The following is a 15,748-nucleotide window of genomic DNA, read 5'->3' on the forward strand; positions in this document are numbered from 1 at the left end:
TCACATTGCATTGCAAATGCTACTGATAATAATACATTGCTAATGAGTGAAACCAAGGCAACTGCAACAGTACTAGAGTTAAAACAAAAATAATAATGATCACAACTTTATTTTTCGAGCACTTTTAATGCAAAAGCTGTGAGCTCAAAAAAAACAAACATAACACAGTCAAACACAGGTAGATAGACAGTAAAATAAGACCACCAAGAACAATACAAATGACATAATTTGTAAAAAAAAAAAAGCAGTGTTGTCGAAGATCTGAGAGCTCACGAAGGCAAAAACGAGAGTCTGCCATGTAGGCAAGCCCCACACAATTAAGAGCTTTGAAAACAAGTAAAATAACCTTATAATCTATTCTAAAATATTCTTGGAACTAATGGAGAGTAGCAGTCAATTGACTGTTTTGGAAGATGAGTATTGCATGAATACGTTTTTTCAGCATCTTTATAGGGTAGGAAAGGCCGAACGTTGCCAATAATTCTTAAGTCATAAAAAGCTGTTTTAGTTGCCTTCTTCATATGTGAATATTTAAATCTGAACCTAGGACAAAGCCCATTTTAGTTCTGATTTATTTCCGGGAGCCAAATGGACAAGTTTGCAAGATAGTAGATCTGTTCAGCTTGGGGGCCAACGAAGGGTATTTTAGTTTTATATTTGCTTAGTTTCAAGTTAATGCTCATCCAATTTTTTTCTGCAGCCATCCCAGTAGTCATGGGACACAAAGGCATTGTCGTCCTCAGGCGAAATATACAGCTGCGTCTCATCAGCGCAACTGTGAAAATTAGGATAAGATTCTCTGATGATGTTACCTAAAGGGAGCAAATTAAAAAAACCGAGAGGACCAATACAGCTTCCCTGAACATCACCAAAGGGAAAATCATATTTTCTTCATGCACGATCTGCAAAAGTACCAAGATTTGTCTTTCTGAGGGACAAGATCGAAGCCAGTTCCGGTCGGTAAATTGTGAGATCATGAGAATGTTGTTGTTTCCTCTGGCCAGTCTCTGTTAAATATTATCCTGACCAGGTTCGACAATTACTCTCATATCATATTGTTTGCAGGGATTTGTGTATTTGACTCAATTTATATTTTCTCTTGTGGTTTTCTACACGTTTCCAGTTTTTAATTACAGAGCAAGATATTCTACAGGCAGTCGATTTCAAAAGTGATTTGACAATGGCTAATATAAGCAGCATAATAGCACAAAGATTATATTTCAATGTACAATATTTACAGTGCTAATGCCCAGTATAGGTATTTCTTGAACAGTAATTGACAGTCGTACCGTTCTATGTAACTATGATAGTCATACTATTAATTGATGCTAACCGGCTGCTTGTTCGATCAAAGATTATTTCATTTTGTGCTTTGTCGGATCTTTAATCATGACAAAGAATGGCGTATTGCACCTCTAGATCAATTACAGATTGAGTCATATCTTCAGACAAAAATCTATACATGTCTTAACTTCATCAAATAGCACCTTATCTAAACCCTGGAGCCTGAGGTAAATGTGTTGGTTGCTTATGTTCAATATCTCACACTGTAGCGTGATGAAAGGTATTTCATCACATGGTTCACACACATTTATAATATTTGAAAGCAACAACAACAACAAAAAACCTCTTGTCTTTGCAGATGAGTTCGGGCATAGGGAGCTATGCCACTCTGTCTCCCAAGCGACTGGCAGCTCACCACGCTTCTGACCAGTACAAGATCTCCCACGAGCTCTACGCTACGGCTACACTGCAGAGGCCTGGCAGTCTGGCAGGTGGGAGTTCACACACTCATGCGGTCTTCACATCCACCTGTACATTTCAATATATCTCATGGCCATTCTAAGAAAGTCCAGTTCCACATTCAAGTCGAATGAATTCGTCAATCTTTTGATAAGCACCTCGATGTGTTGTGGTTGGTATCTTAGAGTTATCTACTCCATATATCGCAGCACTTGTCCATAATTCACGAGAGGCGTCAGAGCTTCTTCGTGGATGCCCTTCATAGAGAAGATGCACTGTTCTGCAGTTTCATTTGTGTACTTTAAACTGCTTATGAACAGGTCTGTTGTGACTCCCAGACCTGCTTTAAGAAGATTAGAGTGATGCCGAGTCTAATTGTGTTGTCGAATAAGATCTATTGACTGCGTCTGGGAGCTGAATGTATTAGGATGACACTGGTCTGTCAGTACATGCAGCAGCAGGCTTTTATTTGCCCCTGCAGCTTGCATTGACAAGTTAATGGCTTTCTCTCTTGACTCTACAAAATTGAGTTGGCTGAATATCAAACTGAAAATAAAACTGTGTCGTGGAAACTTTTAATGGTCCAGTGTGTACAATTGTATTTGAGGTTCTCTGTCTGTGCCTGTTTCAATGATAGACAGCCCATTATTTCAAGGGCTTTTAAATCTCAAGGCTTGTATTACAAGTGCCATTCAGACCAAAAGTAGTTTTTGATAGCCTTCCTTTTTCATTTGGCTTTACTAAAATGTCATGTAATTTCAAAATGATTCATTCATGATTACAAAGTCATGGAAATGCCGACAAATATCTATGTTACTTGTCTCAGTAATACTTTAAGGGGTTTAATAAACAGATTTTGGAAATCTGTGTTGATTTTTTGACTTTTTCTTCTTTTTATTGATTTTTTCTTCTTCTTCAATGTAAATATGGACATTCAGTGAGCTTAGCATAGTGAAGATCTTCACCATTTTGAATGCCTCTGTTAACAGCCTCCTTTGCCACAAGTTTATTTATCTTTTTAGATTGAGTGTTTTCAATTTTTCAAGCGGGTTGAAGATTTATTTGACGAGATGAATCCTGATTAAACCAGGTGGTAGTGTTTTGAAGCTCCGGCGTGAGTTAAGTGATGAGCCCTTTAAACTTGGAGCTATATTGATGAAGAACATAACCTTCATGCTTTACCCTGAGGGCATAACTTGAAGCAACGCCTGTGGTTTCATCTCTTCTGAAGACTTTAAATGAAGAAGAAAGGAAAGGACGAGGCTGAACAGGACGAGTACCCATGGGAAAAGAGATCTGCCTGTCACTATAAATAACAGACCTTGGTCATCAGAATTTGCTGTCATATGCTTGGACTACCATGTTGAGGTTGATTGTACAAGAACAATTTGAAGTCCACACATCAATCCTGGAAATGCAAGATATTTACTTTCCAATACTTGTCTGTAATTTCTGGGACTCACCATATTTCCAAAAATCCTACCAACCACGAACTATTTGCCGATACTTTGAGTTTGAAGTGAGCTTATTCTCAGTGGGAAACTTCCTCCTGCAAAAAAAAACACAGTAGAGTTCATGTGGCTGGCTTGTTTGGAGAGGCACTTAACAGCTCTATAGCACCTCACCTACAGTGGAGGTAAGCTGCGTAAAAAACCGAAATCGCCTAAAAAAAGAAATGACCTCTCTGTGCTTCCTGCATGAAGGGCCTGAGTGATACAGTCCACTGTTTCTAAATGGTGCAATAGTGACACAATAGCATAAGATGGAAAATAAATGAAGCTCTTTAAGCATCATATTTACAAGTTACCATGTAAATTCCACTGAGAAGTGGCTTAATATTTAGAGATTCGGCTTCATTGGCATTAACACTGACTGATGGTTGACATTGAAGCCTCGGGCACAACTGTGATATTTCTGATTTCCCAGAAAATTGCTGGACCAATATGATCATTTCTTGGTAAAATGACAGTATACTGTACATGGTTACCAGAGTTGGTTTTTTACATGTTCTTATCCTTTTTAAATATTTTACAGAATAAAATATCATGGGAGGGCATCTGTCTATTTCTCTCTCTCTACATCATTCTATCTTCTCTTCTTAAAGTTCCCTCTCCCTTTGAAAGAAAGAGGTCAGTACATCCACGAGTGGGCCCTTCTGAGTTAAAAAAATAAATGAACAAAGAAATGAAACCAACTCCCCGAGACTTCAAAGACGAAAGGGATGAAGGACGAGAGAGAGCTGGGATGAGTCATGCCGTTAATGGGTGTGTCCATGACTCTAATTAGCGTTCCTTAATGAATATGCTGACCATCTCTGCCTCGTTCTTGCTTGGTTTTCCTCTATCTGTCTCCAGATTCGCCTCATTTCAATTGAGCTCAATAGCCATCAATTTCTGTCATTTTCTCAAATTCTCTCCATCTCCTTCTCCTTCTTTTCTCACTGCCGTATTCCGACTCTGTCTTCATCCTTCGGTTTGCCGTCTCTGCTGCTGGCTAGCAGAGTGTGACAGGCGACAGCCTTGTAAACCGGCAAGTCCGTTAACCTCCCCGTTGAAAGGAGGACAGCACACGAAACGCAACAGCTTCTTTGCCCCAGCCATGCTCAAAACAGGTATCATGAGGCCCACCGCTACTTTATCATTTTCCATTGTGTATAGTACAGGAAATGCAGGCAGGCTTTTTGTTCATCCTAAAAGGTGCTTGCACCATCCTATCGTAGGCTGTTCGATAAAGGAGGTTTAGGGTAACAGATTCCTGCTGTGTATTTCTGTTTGAGTATTCACCATCATTCAGCTTCGAAATACTCTCTTGGACTTGTCTGCTTTGTTGGACGGTCAAAACAAGAAGTAGACACAGATCCCAAGCCGCAACAAAAACTAGAGCATGGCTACATGGTGCTGTATGCACTTGATCCTGTACTCAGATGACTGCCTCATATATTCTGATATGATCTGAAGGCTGGTGAGGGTAAGTTGATGGCGGATACACACGGAGGTCTGAATCCGAGTCTTGAAGCTCTGCACTCATCCCCCCTTCTTCTGCTGGAAAATGCTTGGCACGTGACTTTCCATCGATTGAGGGCTAATGCGATATGATACAACGTTAGCGCGACTGGGAGATCTCTCTTTCCCTCAGTCACAGCTGTGTATATGTGAGTGTGCGTGCACTTCTTTTCACTGCTATGTCACCTAAGCCCTGCTAACTCATTGTCCTACTCCCCCAGTCCCCTCCTTTTCTTCTCCTTCCTAATTTTAATTTAGCTCCGTGTTTTCAGAGGGAGGCCTTACAATTGTTCTGTTGTGTGATGTACTGAACAAATGCCTGCTGTCAATGTCTTCCTTGCCCTGTGTGCTGTGGGATTCCTGCCAGACACGGAACAAGGGGGGGGGGGGGACATTACATTTCATTATTTTATAGCTGACGACCAGCAATGTGTTCCTTGGAGATTAAAAAAAATGAAATACAGAGGCATCCCTTTCTCTTGATCTTCTTTCTCTGCCTCTCTTAATATCTGCCTATTTCTTCCTATCTCATGTGTTGCTCTGCATGTCTCTTTATTTTTCTGTCATTTCTTTCTCTACTTCGACTTGGTGCATCACTAACTCACCGCTTGCCCTACCCCACACACACACACACACACACACACACACACACACACACACACACCAACCTTATCTGTCCATCACATAAATAGTGTGCTGTCTGTCACTTGGTGCCTAGTAACGCTCACATAGCAGCTAAATAGAAATGGTCCGGGGTTGAAATGGACAAGTCTAAAGACAGAGGCCTGCTTTAATGTTGAGTCGAGTGCTGTGTTCCTCTCCTTTGCTTCCCTCTCATTATTACTGTTACACTCTTTCAGCCATCATCTCTACACCTGTTCCTTTTCTTTTACCTTATCTCTCGCGTGTACCCATCATCTTCTGCTACATTCACTTTTCCTTTTCCAATTTCTTTATTCGCTTTCTTTCACATCATCTGTATACCTAGTTTCTACCCTCTCCATCCTCTGAGGTGCCTATCACTGCCTTCCCATTACACTGTCTTTCCATTTCACGCATAAAAATGGAACCCACCTTCCCTTCCTCTATTTATTTCCTTAATCTTTCTTTAAAGTCCATCTGTTTAATTCCCATGTACCACCCTTCCTGACCTCCTGTACCGTACCCCGTCTTGCAATTTGCCTTTCCCTCGTTTTATCCTCCGTCTTTCATCCTCTCTTCCTATCTTCCTTACATCTTTTTTTTCTCTCTCTCTCTCTCTCTCTCTCTCTCTCTCTTTTCTCCAGGCTCTCGTGGCTCCTACAGTAGTCAGCACAGTCAGGAGCCCCTTCGGCCCTTGGGGTCCCCAGAGCACCACATTGATCCCATCTATGAAGAACGTGTCTACCACAACAAGGGCCCCATGAGGAGTCTTAGCCAGAGCCAGGGGCCGGACACAAGTCCCTATCGCAACAACACCGGTAAGGCCGTTCCTGCATTTGTATAATTAGTTACAGCTAAACAGAGTTTAATTTTAGCATTTTTCATATGTTGTGTGTCTTTTTTTAGTTAGAAACTAAAATATATTCTACAACTTCTCAGTACCTTAAGACTTAAAGGCATACTTTTGACCAATGTCCTTGTGGCAAAGACCCCCTTCCCTGCAGACACTGCAGAAGGTCTGACTTGAATCTGCCTTTATGGAAACATAATGATGGAGCTGGGACAAACTTGTCTGAGGAGGCTAATTATGTGTTCATTCGGAGCAAAATTTACATCCTTTTACGTCACACAGCAGCACACATTCACCTCATGTTGATTGATGCTCGCTCACACAGTATAAATAATACAAAGATGCAACAACACACATTAGGACATTTTCCCCCCACATGAGTTGAATGTTGCAGCCCTTTTCCTGTTTTGATTTATTCTCGTTTTTTATGCTGTGTAGTTACTCGTGCACATTTCCAACAACTCCATCCAACCGGGGGACAAATGGTGAAAGTACATTCGAGAGAATAAAGCCATCGATGACCCTTTTGTTGGGGTTACTTGTTTCGCAGTTGTGAATGAAGCACAGTTGTTCACATTTTCTATCAAAGTCACACAGACACACACACAGTCATTCGCACCCGCTCTCTACGTAACTCCATTGTTGCCAGCAATGTGTTTTTAATAGGGCCTCATTGAGTTTATCTCAATGTGGGTTTAGGTACGCCATGGTAATCCCATTACCGTATCATACCCACATGAAAACACCCAAGTCGGTCACGCCACGTTCACAGCTCCCTCGATGTCATTAACCAGCCGAGCCTTAATAGCTATCATTAGCATTTGGGTCAGAATCATAGCACTAAATGTGCCACTCTAGACCAGCGTTTGAGTTGCCTTTAAACACAGAGTAGTAGCTTTTGAAGCACATTGCAGTGCTCTCACTGTCAGTGAAATCCTGAACAATTCATACAGCGATTGTCTTTGCAAGCAGGAATTAATGAAACAAGTGCTCTTCAGAAGTGTGCAGAGAGGATCCACTGCTGTCGATAATTTACTGCGCCTTGTATTTGTTTGAATAGGAGGGTATGAGAAAGCTCACAAAGGGAATTTGTACTGCAGCGACAAAAATCAATAGACTGTGGATTAGACTGTGTACATTTAATTGCAACGCTTGAGGTTTACAATACGCTTCTCCTATGATACAGTATTTTAATTGTCTCATGTTGTTTAAACGAAATCCTCCGTCAGAGTATATTTCCCCTCTTGTGATCTTGGCCCATGTAACTACCGTGGTAAATCCACACACCGAAGATGAACCGCGCCTTCAAGTCACTGGCCTGTTGAATCCAGGCTTGGCCTTGGCCGCAGCATGTTTTACAATTCATGTTAATAGTCTGTGCAGTGACTAGGAGGTTGTCTAATAAGGATTCATAAGAGCACAGAGTGATAGCACATAGTGAACTGATAAGGGCTGTGCTGACACGGTGAGCGGTAAGTCATTAATTATGTCATGGCGTCTTTTCTTAGCAATGGCAGGCTCACATTAGTGGTTCATTAAACTGGCATGGATCAATGTAATTAATGCTATCAGTCATTCCTGCGGTGGGATGAGAATGGAGACGTTTGCGTGTGTATTTCAAACGTAAATTTGTAGTCAGTGGGTCTATATACGGTGCACAGTGTCGGACTAATTCAAGGCCAATTTAAAGCAGGCACTTGCAGTGAAATGAAGCTCACAGTATTCATTGAGAGCGCGGGCCTTCACATTACTTAACTGGACACTTAACGATGAAGAGGAGCCGCATGATACAACAAAAGCCATTTAAGTGACTATAATTGTTCATGCACTGTTTTTTTTTAATAGTTTCCAGTTGAGTGACAGAGAGACAGGTGGAAGGAAATAGGGAGCAAGCAGGACACGAAGAAGAAGCAAGTAAAACAGACACGTAGTGCGGTCAGCTCCAGGTTGAATCAACATTTGTGAGTTTGCAGAGGTCAAATGTCACTACCCTCGATACACATTTACTGCAATTTGTATTAACAGTGGGGCTCATTGCTGAGGATTTATTTTCTATTTTGAGTAACTTGGGACTCGTGTAGTAAGAACACCAGCAGACCTGTCAGAAGTCCGCTGGCAGTTTTATTGCAGCGGAGTGGACAGCAGTTTGACAACACACTTGACAATTCAGTCAGGCCCAGTTTAGAAAACTGTCAATTGGTTAACCTGTCTGTCTGCTCAGTTTCCATTCCTCCGTGCTCTTCACAGCTCAGTTCACTTCCAAGTTCATTGTTCGCCTGGCCAGGCTGTGTTACATCAACAGCATTGTCACCACCTCTAAATACAACTGAGAAAATCTAAACAGGTTTCTATTTCTGTTAAACATCTGCTCCATCTGTTTGACTGTGTGTATGTCTGTATCATGGCCAATTCCTCTCGCTCTCATGCTCACACCCTTCTTCAGTGACCGTATTCTCACGAACTGCTGTCTTAACCTCTTCATCCTCTTTTCCTATCTACCCAGCACACCCACACATCCACGCACAGCACCGTATTACTGTGCAAGTATGAGTGTGTGTCTGGATTTGTTTGCACTATGCATGTGTGTAGGCAGCGATCAGCGTTTCATTCTTGGATTAAACCAGGCCAGCGCCCCAGAGGACTGCAGGTTAATGTGGCCTATTTTCAGCGATTATTCCTGCACGGTCACAGCATCTCCAACACACACACACTAGGGGTGTAACGGTACGCGTATTCGTATTGAACCGTTCGGTACGAGGCTCACGGTTCGGTACGCATGACGAACCGAATACGTTTTTTTTTTTAAACCTTTATTTAACCAGGTAGTAAGAAAGAAAAGCCTCAGGATGTGGTTTACACATTTGTTTATTTCTTCCAAAAAGACATTGTGTGTAGTTTGTCACCTCGTTTGTTTATTTTCTTCTCTACAGCCTCCCTGTTTCTGACAACAGTAAAGCTCTCTCTACTCTCGTTAGTGACCTCTCATTCCTTCTGCCTCTTACTATTTTCTACCTTTTTACATATGCATTTCTACCCTTCTCTTTCTTTTATTGTTTCTCTCCTTCATTTCACCTCGTCTACTTATTCAGAGAGCAGTGACATCTTTTTTCATGCCCTCATTCTCTCTTCTTCCTCTCTCCTGTCCTCTGACTTTCCCTCCTTACTTCCTCCCCTCCTGCCTGTGGTCTTATGTTTTTGCCTTTCTACCTTCCCTCCTTGTTTCATCAAAGCTATCTTGGTCTGTATTAATGACTGACCACTGGGAACAGCATCAGCTCTGAATGGATGTGGCACCTTTTTCTCTTTAATGGCGTATCATCAGATGTAGCTCATAGCGACAGAGAGAATGGGCAGATTCATTGCCGCGACTATTTGTTCGGTGCATCTAGTAGCCAGGTTGAGCTATGGCTGTTGATAAGGACTGCTATGTAGTTTAACATCGCTCCCTCCAGTGTCTTTGAAGGAGACAGACATAAATTCTTCCACAACCATTAATCACTGAGCCATGGTAAAAACAAGGTTATGTTTTCTCAGCCATTAACAGAACTAGATACGCATATGATGCAAAGTGTTACGGGAACAATTGGGAATTTGCATTTTGAGTCAGACTTTCTATTCAGTTTACATCACATTTTTGGAAACAATACTCTGGCCAGTCCTGTGGTTTTGTTTGAGTGTTTATACCTTATCAACTGCTAACCAGAGAACACCATGGACGGTGTTTTATTCTGCATCCACTCCAAGAGCTTTTCAAATGAAGAGCCTCTTCTTGGATATTCTAAACTTTACTTTCGATCAACCATTAGTCCAGAGGCTTATTTTCGATTTGTTTTTTTGTCTGTGTAAATTCTTGGCATAATCTTTGATCTTTGGGCCTAACGTTTTTGGTCTGATGCAGCTCAGCCTCTGCCACGGTGTCTGTAGCCTTGTTTTTCTGACTCCTCTTCTAAATGAGGATGGCCGTGGATTCTTGCAGATGAATAATTACTCTCTGGTAACATAGCGTGTTTTCTTTTCTGTCTATTTTTGGATGAATGCAGTGAGGGCTATGGTGTTGCAAGAATCACAGAATATGTGAACACACCCTTCTTAGCATTAGGTTCCTGCCATTAAATCCATGCAGTTCCCAAGACAAGGGATCAATTCACGTAAGCACACGCACGTGTGTGTGTGTGTGTGTGTGTGTGTGTGTGTGTTATATTTCTCGAAACCATAGCAGGATTATTTTCGCTTAAAATTGCAGCTCTTTAGCACCGGCTCCTTTCGCCAGTGTGAATGTGCACACATACGGTACACGTGCACAGTAAAAAGGAGAAGATGAAATATGAGGAAGGCTTTGCATCAAAGCATTAAACATATCTGCTTTCCCCTTTAAATCTGCTGTGTTACTTCTGTAATGAGATCTGACATCCTAATGAGGGGGACAGAGCAGGGAGCGTGATGGAGGAGAGAGATGAGAGCGAGAGAGAAAAAACAAGCCCAAGAGAGGAGGTAAAGACGAAGAGGACGGGAGAGGGGATGCAGTTCTTGTGCTTCTCGTCTGGCCAGTAGGCAGGAAAGGTCCAGGGCCACGATTGAATAGAGAAAGTGACAGATCCTTAAGAGAAAAGAAGCATATGTCCCCACCCAAAATGGGGTTTGTGATACTAATTATAGTCACTTGGACTGTGTGTGTGTGTGTGTTCATTTATACGGATATAACTGATGGATTTTTACAGTTACAATCTCAAAGATCTGCGTCTCATTCTCGTTTCTTTCATCTATATGGCGATAATATTTTATTGCAGGTGTGTTTTAAGATCTCACTTCCCAGAGATCTAAACAATGCTGCGAAATGCAAGGGCTTCCATTAGCGTGCCACAGGCTCAATCACCAGTGTGTTACCTCATTCAGTGATAGAGAGAGACTGAACAGACTTCACTTTAAATGAAAGTCTTTGAGACCATTACTTCAAAGATTTAAACATTATTTGTACCTTTTTTAAACGCATATTCAAAAGTATACAAGCATACATGCACATTTTAGCGAATGGCCACAAGACATTGTTTAGACAAGGTTTCATAAAATAGAAATGTATATATTTTATCACCAGTAATAATGGTAGTTATTACTTTCTTTTTAGTTGTAATTATCATGTGTTACCGATGGTAATGAGTTGAAATAGGGGCAGAGTGAGTAACAGGGGGAATTGGCCAGTCTCAGTAGATCTAAATCACCAGTCCTTTATCAGTTAGTAGGGAACTAAAGTGCTGCAGCATTATTGGACCTTTTGTCTGAAGCGTCCCCCAAGACACTTTAGTGTGTCGCTCACCAGGCTCGCTCTGTCGCCAGGTCAGATTAGATTTGTTTGGCCAGGATCAATTTCAGCTTGGCCCCTGATCCTGCTGATCTTTTAATGAACCTACGGTCGTTTAAACACCAGTGAAGTCGTATTTGTAAATTTGCTTTTACTTGTAAAGTGATGTGTTAAATGTCCAGTATATGACCAATCTTAATTTTGATAGAATCAGTTTGATGTTAACATTTTGAAACAGGAAATGAAGGAAGGAAGGAAAGGGGACAAAAGAAGGAGAGGTGAGAGGAAGGAAATGGAAAGTGATTTATTCCTCTGCACATTCGTGTGTATAATAATGTGATTTTTCTCTGCTGTAGTCTGCTTTTTAACAGAAGGACTGAACTCTGACAGGCAATGCAACTATGACAGTACTGTTCAACTTAGTGGTGTGATAATGGACAACAACTCAACTTCTAAGTTTATTGCAGGTTACTTCTGTCGTGGCTTAAACTTGTACAGTATTTACAGTGAGTTTTTGCTGAAGCCTCAGAAAGCTTTAATTACCAGCTCCAAGCATCTGACTTACTCTCCAGATCAGCACAAATGATTTCCCTTGCGAAAACATATGGCACTTCCTAAATGTAGGTTTAAGTGAAGTTGGTGCTAGTCACCCCGCACCACCCTCTCTCTGTGTGTTCACAAGTGCACACACACACACACACACCGACACATCAGTGTCCTCTAATACTGTTCATACCACACGTGCACAAAGCGTGCACAGGAACGCGCACACATCAGCACATTCTACTCGTGTCCAACGCTATCTCAGTTTACAATGATGAGCATATTCTCTGTTTTATCAGCAGCAATGATTTCATAACTGGAGAAAGAAACATTCATTTGTTTTTGTCCTCAGAGATCACACTGATACACTGGAAGTCAGCACAAAAGACAGCAATGACTGTCTTCATTAAATGACAACGGAACCTTCATATCTGCTGTTCAAAACGTGTTTCATTCATGAATTGATTCACAGTTTATCATTATATACCTTGTTTATTGCCTCCGTGGTTGCGCTTTGTCTCCCCATTGTCCCGTATTGTACCATGAATGCATATCAATAACCTGCCCTCACAAAGGTGGATATCTTTAACATCAACAATCCTTTCAGCCCTCTTGCTCTGAAACCGTCTCACTGTCACGATATTATTTAGACTGAATCAACATCAAATGTAAGTCGTGTTCAAGTTAAGTGTGAAATCCATCCATCTTATCGTGTTCAGGGTTGTGGGGGGGCTGCGGCATACTAGCGAGAGGCAGGTAACACACAGGGGAGAAGGGTTCACATGCACCGGGGGTGATAAAGAGAATCCAGTCCACCTCACTTGCATCTCTTTGGGCTGTGGTTGGGAAAAGGAGCACCCGGAAGACCTCCACTTAAACGCAATACAGAAAGGCTCGAGCTCTCAGAGTCCAATCCTTTGCCATAAGGCAAGAGTGCTAACAACTGAACGGCCATGTTTCCTATAACTGGGATCATTTAGTAGATACTGTGATGCACCTAAATGGTGGTGTCTTGTTTGTCCAGGATATTGGTCTCAGATATTGGCTTCATGCATAAAGCAATTTGTGAGGCTAGAAGATGTTCTTAGCAACAAGTCAAGTTAACTTGTATTGTATCTATGAAATACAAGGTATTTCAAAATGTTACATTCGACATCATTAGACTCTTTTTCTTTTTATCTTTGTGCCATACGTGAGTGTGTAACCTGCAGTGGCTGTATGCCAAATGGACCATCCTGCGGTTGGACTTTTCATGACTTTCACCATTGTCCTTCATGTCCAGCATGAACATTTAGCAACAGCCACTGGCCTGGGGCCCCTGCTGTGTCGAAGTGGCATGCTCGGAGAAAGACATGGCAACTTGACTCATAGAGCCAAGTGTCCTACAGCTCCCACACTGTAAAACGCTGTATACTTGATACTGAATGTGCAAAAGGGTGTGTGTGTGTGCGTGTGTGTGTGCGTGTGTGTCCTTCAGTGCTTCCAGCTCAGGAACATCAAGAGCTGTGTGTTGGCCAGGAGGATCTCCCAGGGATAAACAAGGAGAAACTAATCCTTACTCTCCTCCACATTCAAGCAGTGTGTGTTTTTGTGTGTGTGTGTGTGTGTGTGTGTGTGTGCATGTTTGCTTCAGCCGTGGCTGCTGTCGGCAAGGTTGTGTGTGCATGTTGTTGTATGACCTTAAAGCATTAGAAAAAGATGTGTTGCAGGCACGCATGTTTAGTCCACGTCAATCACTGGCATATTTAGAAATCTGTGTCAGTGTGCTCGTGCGTGCCCGTGCGAGTGTGCACATGTGAGAGGGATAGAGACTGTGAGGGGTTTTGTGTCATCGCGCTGAAGCGTGTCGAGAGAAAGGACATGTCCTCAGCTCTGATCACATCGTCTACTACAACCACAATAGAGGGAGAGAGATAGAGAGACGGACGGGTGTTAGGGAAGAAAGGGGTGTGGGGGGGTGGGGGGCATGAAATGAATGGATGATGTAGAGGGAGAGAAAAAGAGGGATTGAAAGGGAAGGTTTCAGAGCAGATGGGTGAGTAAAAAAAAAGATGGATGGAGGGATATGTCTAGAGCGGGGAAGAAAGGAGAAAAGGGCAAGGCAGTGATGAAGAAAGGGGAGTGACAGAGACAGAGTAGGGTTGAAGAAAATAGAGGCAGAGATGGAAGAATGAGAAGGGAGGATGGACATGGGAAGCTCGGCTGATTGGTTTGATCCCCCTCTAGTTATTTTTTTTCTCTCTTTCCCTGCCCCCTATTTTCCTCCATCTCTTGTACATTCAGCTAGGGCTCCCTTGTCTCAGCAGTCCAAAGACAAAGTCAGTCCCGCTCTTAGCCAGCCGGCCCCTCAGCCGGCTGGCTAATTGCAGAGGTATCACTGTGTCAAATGACTAATAGAGTTTCCTTTCTAGTCGCTAATCTGCCAGCAGGAGCACAGCCGTGATTTGTTTACTCTATGCCGAAGCAAGGGAATACAAAGACACGCCCGCCCTTATATTTTCGTCTCCCAACACAATTTCACGCCGCCAGAGCGTTAAGTGCGAGAGGTGTTAGTGGAGCGCGCATGTGTGTGTCGCCGCATTTCATGATATGTGATGTGTTTCATGGGACGGCACAGTGCCTCATGCTCTCTTTTACTTCATGAAAGACACACCCTCTCACTCTTATACACACACATGTTTGCCTTACTAGAGACGATACATTTCTGTTTTGTTTTTTCTATCAACCTGAAAATTAAACTTTTTAATTGTTTTGTGATATTTAAACCTAAATGTAGTTTAATTATAATCCTAAACTTCAATCCCAACTGACACAGTGTTTTAACACTGTGTCAAAAATGCCAAAGTTCTACAACCCCAACTGGTTCGCAAGGACATGAATACAAGAATACACACACACACACACACACACAGGGAATACATAAACCATTACACACATGCATGCATAAACAGGCACCCACACGCTGATTTCTGCCTGGCAATATTGGCCCCAAAGGTCAAGTCATCCGTCAGAACACACCATCAACAGAGCGAATGATAAATTCAGCAGCACTCCATTTACTTGAGGTAGAAGGAGAAGAAAGGGAGAGCAGACACAAAGATTGAGTGAAGAAGAAAATGGAATGCATAAGGAGGTGTGGTGAAGCTGAATACAAAGTTTGAGAATATGAAAACAAAAGAACAGACTTTAACAGGACAAGTTTTTGGGGGGTTGATTGCTCTGTTTTCGTGTTCCCACTATCTCTCTCTATCATTTGTCATTTATTTTTCGTCCCCCTTTATTTTTTCAGCTTGTACCCGAGGAGATCCCGATTCAGTGCCGACAGCACAGGCTGGAAAAATAATTTGACAAGCCATTTTGATATGTTTTCCCTCTCTCTTCTTTTCATTGTTCTGCCTCCCCCCTCTTTGCCTCTGGGGTTCATCCTATTTGGGTGTCAAGTGTCTCGGTGAGCGCACACTTACTCTGGTGGAGTTAGCCTAAAGCCCCGGCTACTAATGAGACGTTCTGAAGGACAGACACCCCACAGACACCATTCAAAGAGTACAGAAACGACTGGGATTTTCTGCTGATTGGAGTAACTCTGCTTCATTACCCTCCTATACCCTTTGTTCTACGCGGCTGTATGTCGCTAACTCCGCGGCCTCTTGTTCCATCCCTCTTCCCTCTGGT

General features: G+C 42.3%; 1 protein-coding gene across 1 annotated transcript in view; it reads left to right on the plus strand.

Annotated features, from left to right (window-relative positions):
* ctnnd2a (catenin (cadherin-associated protein), delta 2a) overlaps nt 1-15,748 on the plus strand; it is a gene marked incomplete at both ends in the record, with an annotated part of 184,528 nt that overhangs the window by 73,551 nt on the left and 95,229 nt on the right. The window contains 2 exons of the mRNA XM_079292530.1: nt 1,643-1,775; nt 6,032-6,205. Of these exons, the coding sequence (XP_079148656.1) occupies nt 1,643-1,775; nt 6,032-6,205 (307 nt within the window). The remainder of the gene's footprint in view (nt 1-1,642; nt 1,776-6,031; nt 6,206-15,748) is intronic.

This window comes from Melanostigma gelatinosum (genome assembly GCF_949748355.1).
Source record: "Melanostigma gelatinosum genome assembly, chromosome: 20".
In the NCBI taxonomy this organism is placed as follows: Eukaryota; Metazoa; Chordata; class Actinopteri; order Perciformes; family Zoarcidae; genus Melanostigma; species Melanostigma gelatinosum.